The sequence below is a fragment of the Penicillium citrinum genome (assembly GCF_028827155.1).
Source record: "Penicillium citrinum strain IBT 23319 chromosome Unknown utg000002l:1.0-3833315.0:1.0-3834789.0, whole genome shotgun sequence".
NCBI lineage: Eukaryota > Fungi > Ascomycota > Eurotiomycetes > Eurotiales > Aspergillaceae > Penicillium > Penicillium citrinum.
The window spans coordinates 3,141,462-3,160,546 of record NW_026622687.1 but is presented as its reverse complement, the minus strand read 5'-3'; the positions used below and the strand labels follow the sequence as shown (position 1 = coordinate 3,160,546).

General features: G+C 47.2%; 7 protein-coding genes across 7 annotated transcripts; 2 read left to right on the top strand and 5 right to left on the bottom strand.

The window, feature by feature from the left end:
• Positions 1-1,666: 1,666 nt before the first annotated feature.
• Positions 1,667-3,484, bottom strand: N7469_002999 (uncharacterized protein; the record flags this gene model as incomplete). Its single annotated transcript, XM_056641919.1, has 3 exons — positions 1,667-3,223; positions 3,275-3,400; positions 3,461-3,484. 3 exons carry the CDS (start codon positions 3,482-3,484, stop codon positions 1,667-1,669), a joined length of 1,707 nt encoding a protein of 568 aa, XP_056504413.1.
• Positions 3,485-4,608: 1,124 nt separating this feature from the next.
• Positions 4,609-8,624, top strand: N7469_002998 (GRAM and VASt domain-containing protein; the record flags this gene model as incomplete). The annotated part of the gene is made up of 3 exons (XM_056641918.1): positions 4,609-5,012; positions 5,117-7,851; positions 7,906-8,624. 3 exons carry the CDS (start codon positions 4,609-4,611, stop codon positions 8,622-8,624), a joined length of 3,858 nt encoding a protein of 1,285 aa, XP_056504412.1.
• Positions 8,625-9,342: 718 nt separating this feature from the next.
• Positions 9,343-10,971, bottom strand: N7469_002997 (uncharacterized protein; the record flags this gene model as incomplete). Its single annotated transcript, XM_056641917.1, has 1 exon — positions 9,343-10,971. The coding sequence occupies one exon, from the start codon at positions 10,969-10,971 to the stop codon at positions 9,343-9,345; it is 1,629 nt and encodes a 542-aa protein (XP_056504411.1).
• Positions 10,972-11,856: 885 nt separating this feature from the next.
• N7469_002996 (T6SS phospholipase effector Tle1-like catalytic domain-containing protein) lies at positions 11,857-13,660 on the bottom strand (the record flags this gene model as incomplete). The annotated part of the gene is made up of 2 exons (XM_056641916.1): positions 11,857-12,857; positions 12,934-13,660. 2 exons carry the CDS (start codon positions 13,658-13,660, stop codon positions 11,857-11,859), a joined length of 1,728 nt encoding a protein of 575 aa, XP_056504410.1.
• A 547-nt stretch (positions 13,661-14,207) lies between these two features.
• On the bottom strand, positions 14,208-15,248 carry N7469_002995 (ankyrin repeat domain-containing protein; the record flags this gene model as incomplete). Its single annotated transcript, XM_056641915.1, has 1 exon — positions 14,208-15,248. One exon carries the CDS (start codon positions 15,246-15,248, stop codon positions 14,208-14,210), a length of 1,041 nt encoding a protein of 346 aa, XP_056504409.1.
• A 587-nt stretch (positions 15,249-15,835) lies between these two features.
• On the top strand, positions 15,836-16,447 carry N7469_002994 (thioredoxin family protein; the record flags this gene model as incomplete). Its single annotated transcript, XM_056641914.1, has 3 exons — positions 15,836-15,878; positions 16,009-16,084; positions 16,156-16,447. The coding sequence occupies 3 exons, from the start codon at positions 15,836-15,838 to the stop codon at positions 16,445-16,447; spliced, it is 411 nt and encodes a 136-aa protein (XP_056504408.1).
• A 415-nt stretch (positions 16,448-16,862) lies between these two features.
• Positions 16,863-17,436, bottom strand: N7469_002993 (hydrophobin family protein; the record flags this gene model as incomplete). Its single annotated transcript, XM_056641913.1, has 3 exons — positions 16,863-16,919; positions 16,973-17,064; positions 17,118-17,436. The coding sequence occupies 3 exons, from the start codon at positions 17,434-17,436 to the stop codon at positions 16,863-16,865; spliced, it is 468 nt and encodes a 155-aa protein (XP_056504407.1).
• Between the last annotated feature and the right edge of the window lie 1,649 nt (positions 17,437-19,085).

Genomic DNA, 19,085 nt, shown 5'->3' with positions numbered 1-19,085 from the left:
CTTCGCTACCGAGGCTACGGAGTAGAAAAAAAGAAAAACAAAGCTGCTTTTCGAGAACCTTCAGCAATCCCAAGCTTACTAGTGGATGTTCAAGGCTCATGTTCCTAAAAACGAGGGTCCAGCAAATTTCTTCGCATCCACTTCCAAGACGGTGTTCCAACGCATTGTTGCATTTGTCTTGACCGGTTAATCGGTTGACCAGATTTTAGCGTCTTCAGAATGTGGCCGAAAGACAACATGTGCCCTTTAGTCCTGTGCGAGCCGTGGCTCAATGAACGGGTCATCGTGGAAAATTCCGTGGTATTGGTTGTAGAGGCTTGATGGTGGAGAATATCTACCACGCTTCGTCTTCTACTGGTCCAGGAACCTCCAAGCCCGGGAGCTTGCCGAGCTCCACAAATGAGAGTCAACAATTACTGCACTTCTTCTTCTTGTTCTATTCGCGTTGATGCACAAATAGTCAGGTATAATAACTGCTTGTCTGTTCAGGAAGATATAAAATCAAACTAGGACTCGCTCTTCTTTTTTTCTTTTTTTTTTTACCCCCCACGAGAACATCTTTCCTAGCCGAAGAAAACATAAGCCAGTCCCGAAGCCACAAGCGAAGCCACAGCGGGCCTAAAAATAGTGTGGATGCAAGATGAAACACTTACAATCGCATTTGTTGGAATCAAAGTAAACAAGGTTTTTCATCTCTATTTTTTGTATTTTTTTTTTTTTACTTTCCACTTTTGCCTCTACGGGATGGAGGAACAATACCCTAAATTCAGCCACTTTCTGAGCTCTCCATAAACCGAGCGTCTTTTCAAGCCACCATCCAAAACTGCGACTTGAAGATTTCCATATCGGATCTCAGATAGGATTTGGTAGATTCAATTCTCCTCTCAATTCGCAGGCTTAAGTAAATACCCGGGTGGATACTAACCTGTATTCACGGGGAACGAACGCAGACTCTATGCGCTATACTCCGCTAAGAGAAAGGAACTTAAAATCTGAAAAAAAAAAAAATACTACATATGTACAAGGAGCTTCCTGATTTGGTTCGATCGAGAGAGATGCATTAGCTTGCATTAGAGCCGCACTAGAAATGTTATCGAATCCACCAGTTTCGTACATGAGGCAGTACGGTATGTATTAAGTCCGTTCGTTCGGTCCATACCAGTACGTACGTTTTTAAATACTGCTCGACTCTAATTTGGATGACCATTCTGGAAGTACGGTGCAAAGGAAATTTAGGAAATTGGCATTCAAGAAGTCTGTAGCACTATTGTTCTATTCGGTCAATGAATTACATTGATTGGGGATGGAGTGAAGGGCGAGGTGGAAGCCAGTCCATCTACCTAGTGGCAACTCATCGAATTAGGGCAAGGCCAGTGCACTATGTACCGAGGCACTAGTTAGTACCTATACATAGAAGTAGAAACAGGGAAAACATCTTGGAAGATGAATTAGTAGTAACTAATAAAGTGTTTCCTAAATAAGTATCCATTGTTTGGTAAACCAGATGGAATAATACAAACAATTTGAATAAGATAATACAAAATTAAAGACATTGAACTAAAAGGGCAGAGAGAAAGCCAGATTCCAGGCCTTGCATGCTTGATCCTCACCTTGGACTTATGATAGATGAAAGCTTAACATTCTCAAAGGCAGTACCCGATGCTCCCTAAGCATCATGTCCCTCCGCTTTCCCTTCAGTTTCCGATCGATTTGGCGAGTCCGAATCCAAATGCGGAGACGCTGGGGTATCTGGCTTTTTGCTACTTTCACCATCGGTGGCACGACTCTCCCGCCGTGTCTTTGCGCCCTCTTTCAGCTTCTCCCAGCGATCCCGATAGCGTCCAAGGACGTTCTTCAATTTTTCATTTTCTCGTCCAACGCGATCTAACTCTTGCTCACCACGGCGAACTATCTCCTCCAACTCTTTGACTCGCGGGTCGGACTCGGACATAGAAGGTCCAGCTATAGAAGTAGCACCAGAAAGACCTTGAGATAACTGGTCAGGAGACCCGGTATTTTGATGATGCATTGCTCTCAGAGATTGATGTAATGCCATAGAAGATGACTGTGCATTGACCTCCCACATGTGTAGACGTTTTGAAAGGGTGTCTGATAATTGCTTCAATGCTTGATTTTCCATCTGTAGCTCTTCCAACGTCTTGGGATTTTGCAAAGCGTTGAATTTACCTCGTGCTTCACGGGCATGATCTGTCGATGATTTTTTGTTTGCGCTTTGCAGCATTTCTGGGGAGGATGGCACCTCCCGCGCATCTACAAAATCATCTTCGCCGTCGTCTAGACTGTTCCGACGAGCCTCCTTTTCAGCACGTGTCAGAATGCCTGCGTAGGACATGGTTCCACCTGTTGTAGGAACAACGTAGAACGATTCAGCCGCATTTCCGGTGCCAGCACCCGGCGTATCCTGGATGGACCGTAGTGCCGCTCGAGAGAAGAGCCTACTAACGTCGAGGTTTTGAAGTGAAGATTTTCTGTCATGGGTGGCATGATGACGATCAATCTTGGCCTCGGCGGGTGACTTGCGGTTTGCAGGTCCAGTTTTTGCTGGATCCTCAGACGCGAGAGGCAAGCCTGCGAATGCCAGCGGTGCAGAAATCCTAGAGACTAGTCCTTCAAAGGTCGAATAAAACCGTTGGAAGGGCTCGTCGGTAACACCTGTCTTAGGACTCGACTGCGAGGACTCCCCAGTATTTCGCGGTACAACTTGATGGGAGCCAATTTCGGAGGTACTAGGTAGAGGCGGGGACCATGGTTGCCTCGATGCAGATGCACGACTTTGACGATTCTTTTTTGGGGCCTCTCGAAGTCGAGATTCACCTGTCTTGACGCTTGACGGCCCCTCGGTCATCTTCGCCCCAGCTTGATGTGAAGAAAGCGTCGGCGACGCTGGGGAGCTCCGACGAACCTGGGATGGAATACCTCTAGCCGAGGCAAGATTACTGGCAATAGATGACGACTCGCGACTGGCTAACCGGGGTGGTCGTGAGGGTTGCGCTTGCGCATCTTGATTTGTGGGTTTGGTATGTGCGGATTCGGTTGCGACAGGCTGGGTTGTTTGGTTATAGGATGTAATATTTGACGATGATGGCAGCGTATTTGCGGTAGTGTGATTTTCATGTTGAAATCTTAGAATTTCGGCGAGCTTCTTGTGGTGGCTCTCGAGAAGCTTGAGGGTCCGAAGAGCCTGGCAGGTCGCGACACAATACTGTCAGCACCACGTCTGAAACAGGGATGATAGCTCTTGCTTCAGACTTACCTCATGGTCAGAGCTACTTTGAAGGGCCGAGGCGAACTCTCCAGCAGCCAAATCGTGTTCTTCGCTGGCAGCAACCGGGTTCGACTTGCGGGTCTCGAGGACAGCGTTTCGGGCGTGGGTGTGGGCCTGGTCATGTTAGAGCGGGGAGAGCTTGGGCAAGCTTGGAGAGGGGTTCGTCCGGCTTACCAAGCTAAGCGGAGCAGTCTCCATATTAGTCTTTTCGGGGTCGAGAGGATCCCTGAAGAGACTTGGTCGGGAAGAGAAATGGTGAGGATAAAGAGGTGGACAGTGGAGGTGGTGAGAGAAAAAAGAAGGAAGGGCGGAGATGGGCGGATCTCTCCACGTCGGAGGAGTATTTGATAGAACAACTCATACTATGAGTAAGTAGTACTTCTGGAATTTCTTTGGTTATCACTAGTGCTTGAATTATACATATTTATGTATATGTTTAATTTCAGATTGTATATACAACGTAAATTAATTGAAAATAATTTTACTATATACCCCTCGAGCATTGATGCTGTCTAGTGACATATTTGTTTCGTAGGGCTGATTAGCATTCTGACGTACTAAAACATTATAATTGGGTATATATTGTGTTATATTGTATCAACCTTGATACAGGATCCCAACTGGGTACCTACCCAGTTGCAAGTCCCCAGGAGTTTACAGCTTGTATAACATAATTTTATTTTAGTAGGCAGGGTATTTATAGATAAAATCTAGCAATAGTGTATTGTATGCCGATCACAGCCAGATTAGTTCTTCAAAGACATAACCGATTTTATATTGACTACCCAAAACGTGACTCGGAGCGGAGTAATATAAATACCAGTACCAGGTAGTATCCTATACCTATAGGTGCTTGTAGTAGTATTTCAGTACTTCATTTAGAGACTCGCTGGTATGCTATATCCATGTGCTGAGGCCGAATGCAGCCTGTTCGTTGCGTTGGGTTACTTTGACACTGAAGATCTAGCAAGATCAACGACGATGATATCGAAAGATTAAATTGATTATTTAGTAAATCACTCCATTCAATACAATTCTTTTTAATCATATATTATAATTAATGCTACGCATCTACTCTCTATATTCTATAACTAAAATACAGTATATTGTACTATGTAGTTATAGCTGTAGAGTCACGGGATGTTCTAGGCGTATGACTAAGACGAGCTTCCCCCTCAAAGTGGAACCAGGGGATCATCTACGTTGGATTTCCCCCCAAAAGTTGAACCAACTTGACACGTCAGGTTCGTCCATGCCTGCTTTTTGTCGATCGACTCCCTCTTTGACTGTGTTCGCCTGGGTTTGATTCTACTCAGCCCGTTATGGCGGACTCCGAATCCTCAAGCCTGCATGGCAGGTCGCGCCGCGCTTGGACGGTCTCTGCCGACTCCGATGCTATGGAGAGTTCTGGTCGAAGTAACGGGCGCTCATCCATTGATTCTTCTGAAAGACCTAAGACTCAGGCTGGGGAAGTTGTTGATACTGGCAAGGCTGGCTCTAGCAGTTTCTCTAAACTCCTCAAGTCTCGTCGTCGTCGAAAGAAGAACAACCGGGATCAGTCGGAGGAACCACCTTTACCCGGAGTAATCACCGAACAAGACCTGCAACAAAGCCGGTCGAATGATTCTCGTGACGGCAATTCAGGTGTCCCTTCATCTAGCAATAGCTCCGCCCCTCCCGAAGGTGAGGTCGTCAATCTTCTCACCGATGATTCCGAGCCAGACAGGTACGATTGAGCCCTTCCCCCGCTTACATGGCATGGTATTGTTCCATTACACCAAGAATATCGGAGAATAAGCTAAACTAAACTGTTGCACTTACGTTGTTCAGGACACCTCCGCTCACCTCTCATAACTCCCATACTGGTTTCTATACCTCATCTTCCCCCCTCATCAAAACAACCTCCGCCGATGCCCCCGACAACGAAACAGAAGGAACATCAGGTAGTATTGAACCTGCTGTGAGTGGGCCCAGCGCAACAGGGTCAGACAATTCGGCTCCTAGTGAAGGCGATCCGAGACCGGGGGTTCAGTCAAGCATGACATTGGATATTCCGGCGGACTCTGGTAGCAAACGACGAAGCGTCTCACCAGGAAGACGCTTCAAAGATGCTTTTAGTGCATCCGATAAGAAGGAAAGGGGCGATAGGAAGGAAGACAGAAATGATGATAAGAAGGATGTGAGCGATGACCAGGATCGCGCGTCATCGAAATCAGGCGGCAGCAGAAGTGGTCGGAGTATATTTGGGGGCAACCGGCGGAGTAGTCTGTCATCTCGGCGGGCAAAGGCAACACAAGAGCCTGCCCCTCCTGTACCCGCTCCTATACGGACCGATTTGACTGACTCAAGGCCTCGCTCGTTGGAAGCTAGCCCCCTACCAAACACTCCACCCCACACGGCCATTCCCGCCCCGGCCACGACAGTAACCCCTCCAACGCCGACAGAACATCGCCCACTCAATCCACAAATCCTCTCTGAAGGTGTCACAGACTCTCCGGACTCTATCAAGTCTCGTAACTCCATCTCTTCTCCCGGCGTAACCACCGTGAGCCCCTCTGGGAATATGATATCTCATCGCCGGGTACGGTCTGCCTCGGCAGCCCATGGCCCGAGCAAGCTTTCCAATGTCACAGCTCTGAGCCCGCTGGAAGAGAACAAGACCCTTCCAAAAAGCACTTCGAATCAACAAAGCGGCTTCTTCTCGTCTGTATTTTCTGTCGCCCAAAATGCCGCCTCCTCAATAAGTAACAGCCTCAATACTCAACCGAAGAACCGCGCCCCGTCTCAGCCAGCACCCACCGATCTTGAAAACCCGTCTGCAGAATCTAGTACGGAAGATGTCAACAAGACATCAGAGAGAGAGATCAAACCTGAAAGTGTGAAGCCATCTACTGTAGAGACAATGGGAACTGGTGATCTGCAATTCGACCATCTGGACATCGATGGACCTCCTGGTGAAGTGATTTCTACTGCCGACGGGGTAGTTGTAACAAAACCAGAAACCCCGGTCAATAGACGCAAAAACAATGCAGTCTATCAACGGGATGAAGCATCCGCTAAATTGGAAGACAAACGGGCAGCCCAGGCCGTAAACATGGCTTATGATAGACCAACTGACTCGTCCAATCTTGGGTCTCCTGGTGAAGACGCTTTGGAAATCCAATCCAACATTTCACTCCCCAGAGAGGGCACAATTACGGGCGATCACACTCCACCAACCGGTAGCATCATCGATGGTGATGTTGGCAGCGGCATCAAGCGAAGTGGCAGTGTACGCAGCCGGCTTGCACGCCGCCACCGAGGCTCGTCCGGTGCCACAACATCGACCATTGGTGCTATTGGTAGTGCTTTGGCTCTTGGTGCTCCCGGTGTCAATTCCAGTGTACCTCGGTTGACCGGGTTCGCTGTTGCGAGTAAGAAGCGTAATAGAGACTTCCACCAGCTATTCCGGAGTGTTCCCGAGGATGATTATCTGATTGAGGATTACAGCTGTGCCTTGCAGCGTGAGATTATTCTCGCCGGCCGAATCTATATCTCTGAAGGTCACATTTGTTTCTCTAGCAATATCCTCGGATGGGTGACTACTCTGGTCATTAGTTTTGATGAGGTTGTCGCTATCGAGAAGGAAAACACTGCCATGGTGTTTCCTAATGCGATTGCCATACAAACCCTACATGCTCGTCATACGTTCCGCAGTCTTCTCAGCCGTGAGTCAACGTATGACTTGATGGTCAACATCTGGAAGATCAATCATCCATCACTTAAGAGTTCTGTCAACGGAACCCGTGTTACAAATGGCACTGGTGACAAGACAGAGAAGGTTGGAGAGGAAGAAAGCGAATTAGAGAGCGATGTCTCTGATGAAGATGAAATATATGATGAAGATGAGGACGGCGACAATGCCGACAGTTTCTTCGAGGCCGGGGCTAGTGCAAACGCAAGTGAGCGATCATTGCCGGCTCGGGTAGGCTTAAGTCGTCAAGCCTCTAGTCTATCTACACAACTGGCCAACGGGGCTACTCAAAATGGTGGCGGCGAGGCGAAGAATGGAGATAAGGCCGGAGTCTCAAAAGAAGCTGATTTCCCTGGCCCTGCCACGCATGCCCCTACCGAATACACAGAGCCCAATGGGCAGTATGATAAGGTCATCAAGGATGAGACGATTCCTGCACCTCTCGGGAAAGTCTACTCTCTTGTGTTCGGCCCAGCATCTGGGGAATTCATGACGAAGTTCCTTGTTGAGAACCAAAAGTCAGGTGAATTGCAATTCGAAGGAACGGCAAAAGGCCTGACCAATGACAGCCGGATTAGGAAATACTCCTACATCAAACCGCTCAACGGATCAATTGGTCCAAAGCAAACCAAGTGCATCAGCACTGAAAATCTGGAGTATCTGGATTTAGAAAAAGCAGTCTTAGTAACATTGAGTACCCAGACTCCAGACGTCCCTAGCGGCAATGTTTTTGCGGTGAAGACCAAGTACCTCTTTACCTGGGCTTCTGGCAACCAAACTCGTTTTCTCATGACATGCACCATTGAGTGGTCAGGGAAGAGTTGGCTGAAAGGTTAGTTAAATTCATTGGTATCAAAGGAAGGCCTTGCGGACTGACGCCATACAGGACCCATCGAAAAAGGTGCCATTGACGGCCAAATGTCATTTGGAAATGAGTTAGTCAAGTCTCTTAGGGCTGGCGTTGTTCCTCGCGGGCGTACAAATGGAGCCGGGCGAGGCAAGGGTCGACGTAAGAAGGGAGATGCTGTCCGCGAGGCTTCTGCCGCAGCATCCTTGCAGGGTGCAGTGGATGCGAACTCTGGCCAAAATGATTCTTGGGGTCTTTTCGAACCGATCCGCCCACTTCTGGAGCCTATCACCAGTATGATCAAGCCACTCTGGAGTGGTAACATCGCCATTCTGTTTATTGGAGTCATTCTGTATATGATGTTCTTCCGGTCATCCTCACCCCCGTCCTTGCACGCACACGATGCCATTTACCCCGGCTTCAGTCTACCGCAGCGACTAGCCGCGTACGAAGAGATGTGGCGCCGCGAAGAAAGCGAGCTTTGGAATTGGTTGGAAGATCGGACGGGCATGGATGGGATGGTGTTCCCTAGTCTTCATCACAAAATGGCCGAGCCTGAGGCGAGCCGTCGAACCCCTCGTGTCAGTCCTGCGGATCAACGCGACTTCGCGGCGCGACTGAGTGAAGAGAAAGTATCGGATCGCGAGATGGATCACGCCATTCGAACTACACGCCAACGTCTTGACATCCTCGAAGAAATGATGAACAAGCGCAACAATCGGCAGCCAACAGACGAGTCCATCCGTGTCGAGCTTTAAGCAGCAGTCAATGCTCCACTTAACCTATGATTTCTCTATCCAACCTCCACCTCCACCTTCAACCCTCTTCAACGGTTGCTCCACGTGAACAACACCCTCCTCTCCCATCAAACAAGGGCTTCCGAAAAGGGAATGCCTCTCTACACTCTTTTATTTCCCCTTTCATTTTCGTATCTTGATCCTGTGGCCGTCGCCCACGTCCCTCCCTTTCTCAACAGTTTCTTCAATACCTTTGCATCTCCCTGCGGGAAGTGCAGGACAGCATCAGCCTTCTTTTTCTTGTATATGAGCGCCAACTGCTTTGTCTATACTGGCTAACAGTATATTTTTTTTTTCATTTCTTCTTTCTTGGTAAGCGGCCATTTTTTCAACTCCTCTTTCACTTCTGTACAGTGTTCGAAAAGATTTCATTCGGCGTTTTACGGGTTTTCAAAGCCTCCGAGCACTCTGGGCGTCCTATGAGCAGTTACTTGACCCTTCCTTCTTGCTTGTCAGTTGATATACTCAATGAGCTCCAGATAGCGTACATAGAGACACAATCACATCGGATCTCGCTCATTGAAAGTTTTCAATCCGAGTAATGTTTTGAACTAAATTGAAGCTCTACTGGCACTTTCATGTGTGATTACTATTGTTTTCCTGTCATAAAATGTAACCTATTTGCAGATAACAGAATTATTTACACTGTCCATCTAGTCCAGTGATCTCCTCAACTGAGCTACTCTCCACTCAACGCTTGAATTCTCGCTCTGGCGATAGCCTTATTCTCCGCCATCGAAGTTTTCCACGGCCGAACACCCGAATTAAACACACCATCAATTTGCTCCAAGGTCAAGGCCGCAGTTTCAGGGACGAGCACAAATACCAAACAAGCAATCACAACAGTAACCGCGGCATAAAAGTAGCCTACGTTTGGCCCCATATTCCCATGGTCCGGATCCAACATGTATGGTGTCCAAAATGTTGCCCCGAAGGAAAACAGACCGTACAGGATCGTTGTGTTTGCCTGACCATATGTTCGTAACGAGACACTGTGCATCTCGACTGAGGCCAAACCTGCACTTGGGGCGATAGTCCCGCCAAAGACGAAGGACCAGAGAGAAAGTAAGACGACAATAACCAGTTTCGAAGTGCCTTTTGGCCCTAGTGCCGTACTGACTGAAGATAGAGTCAGCATACAAGCTGCCATGGCACTGTATCCTCCAAGGATTGACAATCGCCGTCCGCCATATTCGACGGCAAAGGGACCAAGACATGAACCGCCTAAGATGCATAGACCAATGATCACATTGATCAAATAAGGATTGCTGATTCCAACACCCCTTAGGAAGGTTGTGGCGTACGGCTGAACGAACTGGATTCCGGTAATCGACATTCCAACCATGATCAAAGCAGAAGTACAAGTCCGACGAATTTGCTTCTTTTGGTAAATTTGGAACCATGACGTTGATTCTGCGATCATTCGCTCAGTCTTGATGTGATTCTTGATTTCTTCGATTTGAGAAGTAATCGCCGAGGAGCTGGGTGGGATTCGATATAGGATACTTAATGCTCGCCGGGCATCATTTTCCTTTCCTTCGCCTTGATTCAATAACCACCGAGGAGATTCGGGGAACATCAGAATCCCTGCACCGAGAAGAATCCCCATAGGAATCTGGCATAGAATGGGTGTCTTCCACTGCCAATTATTATGAGGTTCTAATTGCGCAGATCCAGCGCACACAGCAGATGAAGCAACGTTCCCTAATGCCAATCCGATATTGTATAACCCAAGAGAAACTCCACGCTTACTGGCGACAATGCATTCCGAGCTATAGGTGAGACTTGAGGCGCTGAGTTGACCAAGTCCAATAGCACTTATGCATTTGCATACCATATAATGGGTGAAACTCCCCGTCTGTCCTGCTCCAGTCCCCAACATCCCTGCAGCCCCAATAATAGCCAGAATACATCCGATCTGAATGCCTCCTCGTCGACCGGTATATTGTCCCGTCACCCCAGACAAACCTCCTCCGATCCCGGTGAACAGATAATTTAAGCTGATCAAGGACTGCTGTATAGGCGTGATTGTACAATGCTCAACAATCGCACCTGTGCTCGGATTGAGTAGATGAGTCGTGCAAGTTCCGAATGCTTTCTTATAGGATGGCATTATCAGAATAGCTCCCGTATACCCGTGGTCGAAATTAAATATCCAAGCCGCAAATGCAATCCATAACGTCAGGCGTAACATCGCGCCCACTGATTCAGGTCCATTTCCTCGCGCGTCACTTTCATCATCGGATGGTGGAGGTGTGATATCAACTTTCTCGGGCTCCTCGTCGTCGTGATACTTCCCAAGAGTCATCGTGACAATATCCGGAAGTAAACGATATAATATAATGAAGTCTTAAATGCATTGGCTATCTTTTGCCTGTCAAAATTGTCTACAATAGTGTTAGTTCTAGGGTACATATAAAGGACTGCCCCAGTTGCTCGGTCCCTCTTACATACCAATGAAGCGCCACACATATCTAGCTTGCTCATCAAGAATTCCAGTCCTGGGTTCTGAGCCAATGGCGATGCATTGAGTCTGCAGATGACTGATAAGGTTATGAAATGTGTCTCGTTATGAAGCAATGCCCTTGCTGAATCCAGTTTGTATTCTCTTGAATCATGAAATTAAAGCGGAGAATTGAAGAAGCCAAGCTATTCAGGGCTGGTTCAGAGTTTACTCTTGTCTCTTTTTGGTACTTGAATGTTAATCCTCCGATATATCCGGACCTCTTCTTGTCGTCGCTCCTATTGAGTCCTGTGACCAGTACGATTGGAGAAAATGTTCACCTCTTCCTGCCCTTCGTGCTACGTCTTTCAAGAATATTTGAGAACAAGAAAGAAGTTGAAGGAGAATAAATAAGGAAGGGAAATAATTGCAATTCGGTTCTCCGAGAGGATGTAGCCAGGCTCCCAGTCATCTCAAAACAGCCTAGCCAGTGATAGAGCATGCCTATTGGCAGGTAGCACTCTACTTGGGAAAACCTTCTAGGTCTGATCAGCAATAAATCATGGGACTGTGGGATAAAGAAATACCATGAAAACACTGAACATACTACTATTTACATGTGACAATCTCGGAAAACTCAGAGAAGCGGTTGTCGTATACTACGGTCTACCTTCTCTACACCTTTTAAGACGATATTAGAAATGCATCATATTGAAATTATCTCGTTGGCGACTCTGAAAATGCAACACTTCAAAGTGGAGGAACATCTCCAACGATAGCTAACCTCTCATAGGAGCTGACATCTCCGGATAGCTTCCATTCAGGCAGAATCTGATACTGAGTCATTCCAGGGTATTTAAACAAATACTCAAACCCTCCCTCTTTCTTCTCTCGACGCTCATAACTATTTCCCATCAAGCATATCGGACGATACCTCTTTTCTTTCACGGCATGGTCTTTAGTCTTTTCAACTCGATATCCAACCACCGGATGAATCTGCTCGTACGTCTCGCCGAGTTTTTGGCCCTTCTTATCCAGCGCGTACCTGCCAGGTGTACGTGGTCGCGATCCATTAGCAATGTACACGATACCAAAGTTATCCGGTAGATCCCCTAGTCCCCACGTATAGACTCGCTCGTCCATATACGCCGGTTTATCTCCTGGGGTGAGAGGGTGTAAGATGGAAGATGCAATCCACTGTCCTCCTCGTTGGAACCATTTCCCCCATGTCTCCGTCTGACGTCTGGATAGCCTTTCATTGTACCAGTGAAGAGCATTGTTGATCCTGGTGAGTCTAGCTTGACGTGCTACTTGCTCTTTTTGTAAAGTCTTCTCATTGATCGAGAGGAAACCTTTGATTCGGTCTAGCATCCATGCAAAGACGATATTCGACATCTCCTCCATATTTCCCTTGTTCTCCAGTGTCAAGGTAGATCCTCCTCCAATATTGATGTGAACACCTGGGAACCATACTTGGAGTAGCTTGGAACGGTCTTTTTGGCTGTCCTCCATCTCCAATAGCTTTCGCATTGCCTCGTTCTTGCCTTTGCTGATTTGCTTTAGGTCTTGGAGAGAAGGACTCTCGGTTGATAGAAGGTCATTCCAGGATTTAGACGCAGCCTGACATGACTCCTGTTGTTTTTCAATTGCCTCTTTCGAGGCTTTCGTAACGTTGGGGATGTAAAACAGCGTCGGGGTGAATGCTGCACGGTGCTCGTCAAGAGCCAAGGCCTGAAAGGCATTCTTTATATCTGTTGTGTATTGGATCAGCTCAGCTCACAAACAACAATATAGAAGATAACATGTTTTTTGGGATAAATTGCATACTCGGAGAAAGTCCCACGTTATGCCACTCTGGCTTGTCAGTCCGCGTAAGCCATTGAGGTACTTCGTATCCAAACACCTCTGGGAATCCCAGCGCACCAACTGTCTCGAAGACACCAACAACTTCAATCTCTCTTGATTCTGGAGTCTGAGCCCATTCACCTCTCCCCAAAGATTCCCATACAATCCGATTATCTTGACGCTCTTCAGGCTGTGGGTCAGCCGGTTTTCCATCCTGCCAGTCGAAATAGGCATCACTTCCATAGAATCTATCACCAGTAACCGCCGTATGACTTTTCTTATAAAGCCTCCACACCTCCGGAAAATCCTGAATATCGGTTTTGGAGCAGATACCCAAGTCCGAAATCAGACCTGCAATGGCACGAGCTGTGTATGCACCTCGTGAAAACCCAAAGCACAGAATTCGGTCGCCAGGGTTCCAGTTCAGCACGCAAAAATTATAGGCTTCAATTACGTTTCCTTCGAGGTCTCGTCCGGCCGAGACTTGGCCATTTGAATTTGTGCCGACGCCTGAATCGTACCAGACAACTTGTTGCCAGGCTCGTCCATCAGCATCCACGCCGACACTGTCGATTGCCCGACATAATCGGGTCACGTTGGATGGAATACTCTCTTCACCGGAGACAGCAGATTGGCCACTTCCATCGCAGCAGATAATTATGCGTTTGCGAGATGGAGGAGGGATGTTTGGGTCGGTGATTTCGGCCATCTTTTCAGACTATCCGCGGTTTAATGGCAAAGTCAAGTTGGAGTGTTACTGAGAGAAAATGACACGGAAAGTCCTTTCTATAACAATGGAAGATAATATTCTCCCTTCTTCATTCGGGTTTCCTGTCTTTTCATTTTTGCCAGGCTGAGCTGAATCCCATCACGTATCGTTTGCTATCGTTTGCTATTGGATCAGCTCTGAGCATCATCGCTACGAATGACCCATTTTGATTACGAGCTAGTCGAAGCGATCGGGAATCACGGCCAATTTTTATTTCAAAGATAAAAACACTCGGCTTTTTTATTCAATATAGTGGCAAACATGCAGAAGAGGCAAATATGAAAAAATGGCGGGGTATAATGGTGATTCTGCTGGAGCAGAGAAGAGTAGATCGCGCAAATCATCAAACTGCAATAATCAGCCTGGACATACCACAAATCACTTGAGTGTTGTGGTATAATAAGCTCGCTGTTCTATTTCTCTATTTATTTTCTATACACGAGCCATTGTTTACAAGAATAAAATAAAATGATTTCCATTGATTGTATCATTCCAACGCACCTCTCTCCCGAAGCGTCTCTGCTACTCTGCTGTGACCACAACGCTGTGCGCGACTCAGGGCTGTTTGTCCCACAGCTATCGCATTGATATCAACACCAGCGTCGATAAAAAGTCTCGCCTTTTTGCTCGCGTCTTTAGGTTCGCCCATCATCCCTGTAGACATGTCTAAATCACCCGCCAAAAGATGCAACACGGTTTCTTCATTCTTAGTTGTGGCTTTGACGCCAGCACCAGCATCAAGAAGAATCTGAATCTGCTCAATATCCCCATAGGCAGCTGCTTGATGTAGTGGGGTATACCCATAGTCATTGACCGCGGTATGGTCGGCACCAGCGTTCAGGAAAACTTGCAGGAGACTTGCAGAGCTCTGAGCTGCACGATGTAAGAGTGTATCACCGAATTGACCTGGAGAATGTATATCTGCGCCATTTTCAAGAAGTAGCTCGACAGAATCTGGTCCATCTGCCACTGCATGATGTAGTACTGTGTCCTCGTTGTTATTGACGGCATTGGGGTCTGCACCAGAGCTGAGAAGAAACTGAACCAATTCTAGGGATTCATGAGCAGCGGCTATATGTAGCGCTGTGTTTCCATAACAGTCTTTCGCTGAGATATCGCATCCAGCATCGATTAGGAGACTTGCTAGTCTCTTTCCCCCAAATAGGGCAGCTACATGCAGCGGCGTCTCATTATCACTGTTGCAGGACTTAGCATCAGCTCCTGCTCCGAGAAGTAGCTTAGCCAATTCCACCGAATTATCTGCTGCTGCATTATGCAAAGGTGTGACGCCATCATATGTCTGTGCAGAAACGTTGGCCCCGGCATCGATAAGGGTCTTTACCATTGCCTCATTGCCCGATGAAACAGCAAGATGAAGAGCAGTAAATTCACGAGAGGATATCGGGGTTGAAACCGAAACTCCCGAGAGAAGAAGCTCTTTTAAGCGTGGAATGTTCCCCTCAAGAGTGGCTTGTTCCAGAGAGGAGGCTATATTCTCGTCTGCCTGGCCATCGTGTTCATCTGTCATGTCGAGCGTAGTTGACCCTTTGGATTTTCTGGTAAAGACAACGAAGCTAGAAGCTATAATGATCCTAGTATTCAATGGGGGCAAAATGTGATCTATATAAAGTTGGCCAGCGAAGAATTGGGAAGAATCTGAGTTTATAGCGAAAAGAGTGTGACCCACGTCTCCACGTTTGGCTTTGGTTGCCTTGAGATGTCTCAAATGTAACTTTTATGACTTCACAAAGTTTGATCGACATCAGTTACCACCCAGATTTACATCACTTGGTATTCAAGAGCAGAGTATCATTTACTCGTCAAATTATCGTATCTCGTGAGTTGACTGGTGTTATAGTATCAGAGTGGGCCATGAGATGGTCACAGTAAAATGATCTAGGACCACACAATTCCTGGTGGTGACCAGTGAATTTAATGAAGATATAGACACAACTTATATCTAGCTATACTTTCTGCAGTTAGGTATGAGTCTCCTGCTGGATATGCCATCAATGCAGCTGAAGTATAGAAATTCAATATTGTATAGTTTGCACGTGACTTCGCCGTAGTTGACTCCGGCCGGACGACATCCACAGAGTCCACAATCAACCGACCATGGAGCTATCGACTTTGCTGATCATCACAGTCGTCTTCCTCGGTGAGTAACGAGTCGATGCGACAGCGACTTCATGGTCGTCATTGAATCGCAGTCGCAACCACCCATTGCACATACCACTCCCAATTCCCGATTCCACTACCTGATCGGCAATTCTAACTTGTCCCCGCAGTTTTCCGCTACATTCAATCGCGTCGAGCAGCAGCAACCCCAATGGCAACTCACGGAAAAGTCTCCGATATCGACAAGTAAGACATATACCCCCCAGAACGAAAATCGACCAAAAGCAAGGACTCTAACAAAGTTACGCTGTACATAGCGATGTCATCTTCAAGGCTCTAGTCCACTCAGGTGCAGCCGTTGTCGACTTCTACGCTACCTGGTGTGGTCCCTGCCGTGCCGTCGCTCCTAAGGTCGGCGAACTGAGCGAGAAGTACCAGAGTGTTCGATTCATCCAGGTCGATGTGGATAAGTTGCGGGGTGTGGCTTCTCAATATGGTGTCACTGCCATGCCGACCTTTGTTCTCATGAAGGATGGAAAGGAGGTTCAGCGTATTCGGGGTGCGGATCTTCGTGCTTTGGAGGCTGGTATCCAGGCTATCTCCGCTTAGTCTGCTTCTGTCTATAGTTTTATAGAATCTGACTTTGAGACGGCGGCGAGTGTATTAAAATACAATTTTATGAGCGTCTGAACTTTGTTCACGCGTCGACATACATACGCATATTTAGAAGAATCTCACTTCGTCTTCAAGAATTTTGGGTTACAATCTGAAGTATATTGGTGTCGAATTTGAGGTATGCTTGCTAGTCATGACCTCGATTTACAAGACAGACCGGCTGGAAAGACCACACTACGTTGTGAATGCAGATAGAGAAGGAAGATTATGTATTATGCGGAAAATTTAACACCTCTATGAAGATCACAAAAGCAGTCAACTCTCACAAAACAGAACGAAATGACAAAGGTATATCCTAGCACACCCCAAACTTTCAGCCCACAAACACTTAACCCTAAAATTAAAGCGCTTAGAGAATGGAGCCAAGAGCAACACAAGGGAGGCCAGCGCCAACCAGGTCGTTGGACTAGTCACGAGGTTAGTATACATTATGGTTGTGGTAATTTGGGGTATACTCACGGCAGTGGAGGGAGAATGAGCACAGCAGGCAACGTTCTGCTTGCAGCGCTGGTTGATGAGGTCCTGGATAGGGACAGCGATGAGGATGGGGACTGTAATATGATTAGCATCCATGTCAATATCGAGAGACTAAGGTAAATCTTACTCTGAACATCCAGCTTGGAGCATTGGTCGAAGATACCAGCACCCTCAGCACCAGAGCCAGTACCGATCAGGTTGGACAGAAGACCGCCACCAAGGCCGGAGTTGACATCGGTGGTGTCACCGGCGTAGGTAGCCTTGTTACAGCAAGAGAGCTGAGCCTGGTCACCGCACTTGGACTGAGCCTCCTTGACGGTCATGCCGCCGGGAACAGGGAATCGGACGTGGTGACCACCCTCCTGGCTCTGCATGCCAGACTCAGCAGGAAGGGCAGCAGCCATAGAGGCGAAAGCGACAGCGATGACGGACAGAGAGAACTGCATTTTGATGGTGATGGAGATTAAAGATTAAGGTCTTTGATAAAAGATCTTGGGGTAATTTGGGTAAAGGAGGTAAAGAGGTAATGAACAGAGAAGAAAGATGCTTGTGATAGAGAACTGGAAGACCATTGATCAGGAGCCTTTTATCTTATTCAATCCATCTGTTTGGGCTCGTGCTCAGAGTCATCTTCGTCCACAAACAATTGCTTGAGTAATTCGGCCCGGAATGCCTCGCGCAAGGGTCAGCCTTCGTGTGGTCTTGAACATCCAGGGCCGAATATTCCTTGATTGGTGAGCTCTAGGGACTTCGGAATCTTGCAATCAATCAGAGAGCCCCTTCGCGGAATAGATGAGAGCCCTACATTCTCCCTGAGTTGGTGGTATCCATGAAAGTTACCTACTACCTCCATTACCTTGAATTTGTCTCCCATCAGCAATCACGTCGTCAAGAGTGAATAGTAGTAATCGTAAACATAGTAAAAATTAACCATCTGGTCATTGTAACTTATGACGCCTTTGCTGTGGCAATGCCAAAATCTCTTATTCTCGAAACTTTCAGGTTCAAATTGGCGGAATGCAACCCAAGCAAGTCGAATATACCCCTAAGCACCTAAGCATTGTACTAAGCATTTTGGCTTTATTGGCATTGATGGCGCTGTGGCGTCCGGAAATTTCCAACGTCAACCGTTTTCTAGTTGTTACACTGCATGGAAAAGTGCTTATTTCGTCTATTGCATGCTCTCAAGGGTAGGGGCTCCGTATAGCCAATAAAGACTCCCAATACTAGACTACACCGTGAACTCCGTGATCCATCAAAGCTACACATCAATGTCCTGTATGCTGTTTCTCTCAAGCGGACCCATCAGTGGGTCTACTGTTATTCGGACCGAAGCCCGATCGAATGTAGGGTTTTCAATGGGTGAAAGTGCCCTGTCGATCATCTCGAAGCCCGCTGAACTCGAGAATACTCGCGGTTACGAAGGGCGACCGTGATGATCGACACGGTCGTCCTTGAGAAGCGTACCCACTGTTCCTGGCAGAAGAATGGATTGTCAGGGATTCGAGATTCAAGGTTTCCGCCGGCCCTACTAAGGCACCTTGCTAGGGCTTGCTAGTAAAGTAGAAGGGGAATTCGATATCTTGAAAATCAGGTCTCAAGACGCAAATTTGGGCCCAGTCTTTTGGCATTCGAGTCGAGGAGGTATCGGTTTTTGCAGCGCAATGTTAAAGGAACTCGATTCGAGGTTCCCCAGAGCTGCTTGAGTGATGCATGGGCCTGAGGCCAAACCCCTTGCTAGGTCGCGGTGACTTGGGTCCTCAACGACAGCACTACTGATATCAGAGCGGCCGGAACACAATTTTAATTACAGGGTCAATGTCATTTGAAAATTATCGAGTAGGTAATAATAGTACGTTGGTAAATGTGAGTGCAGGTTCAACTTGAAGTTGCGATATCAACTATACCCGTGAACTTTGTACTACAATGATAGAACACTCAAGTCACGCTATGCTACGAATGCGACTACAATTGTGCTAACATGCTAAATAATGTACTCTAATGTTGCTACTAGAATACATCAGTACAATGTATACTATCTAGTATTCTTATGGATAATATTCTCTGCACCACCCCTTCGTAAACCCTTCAAAGA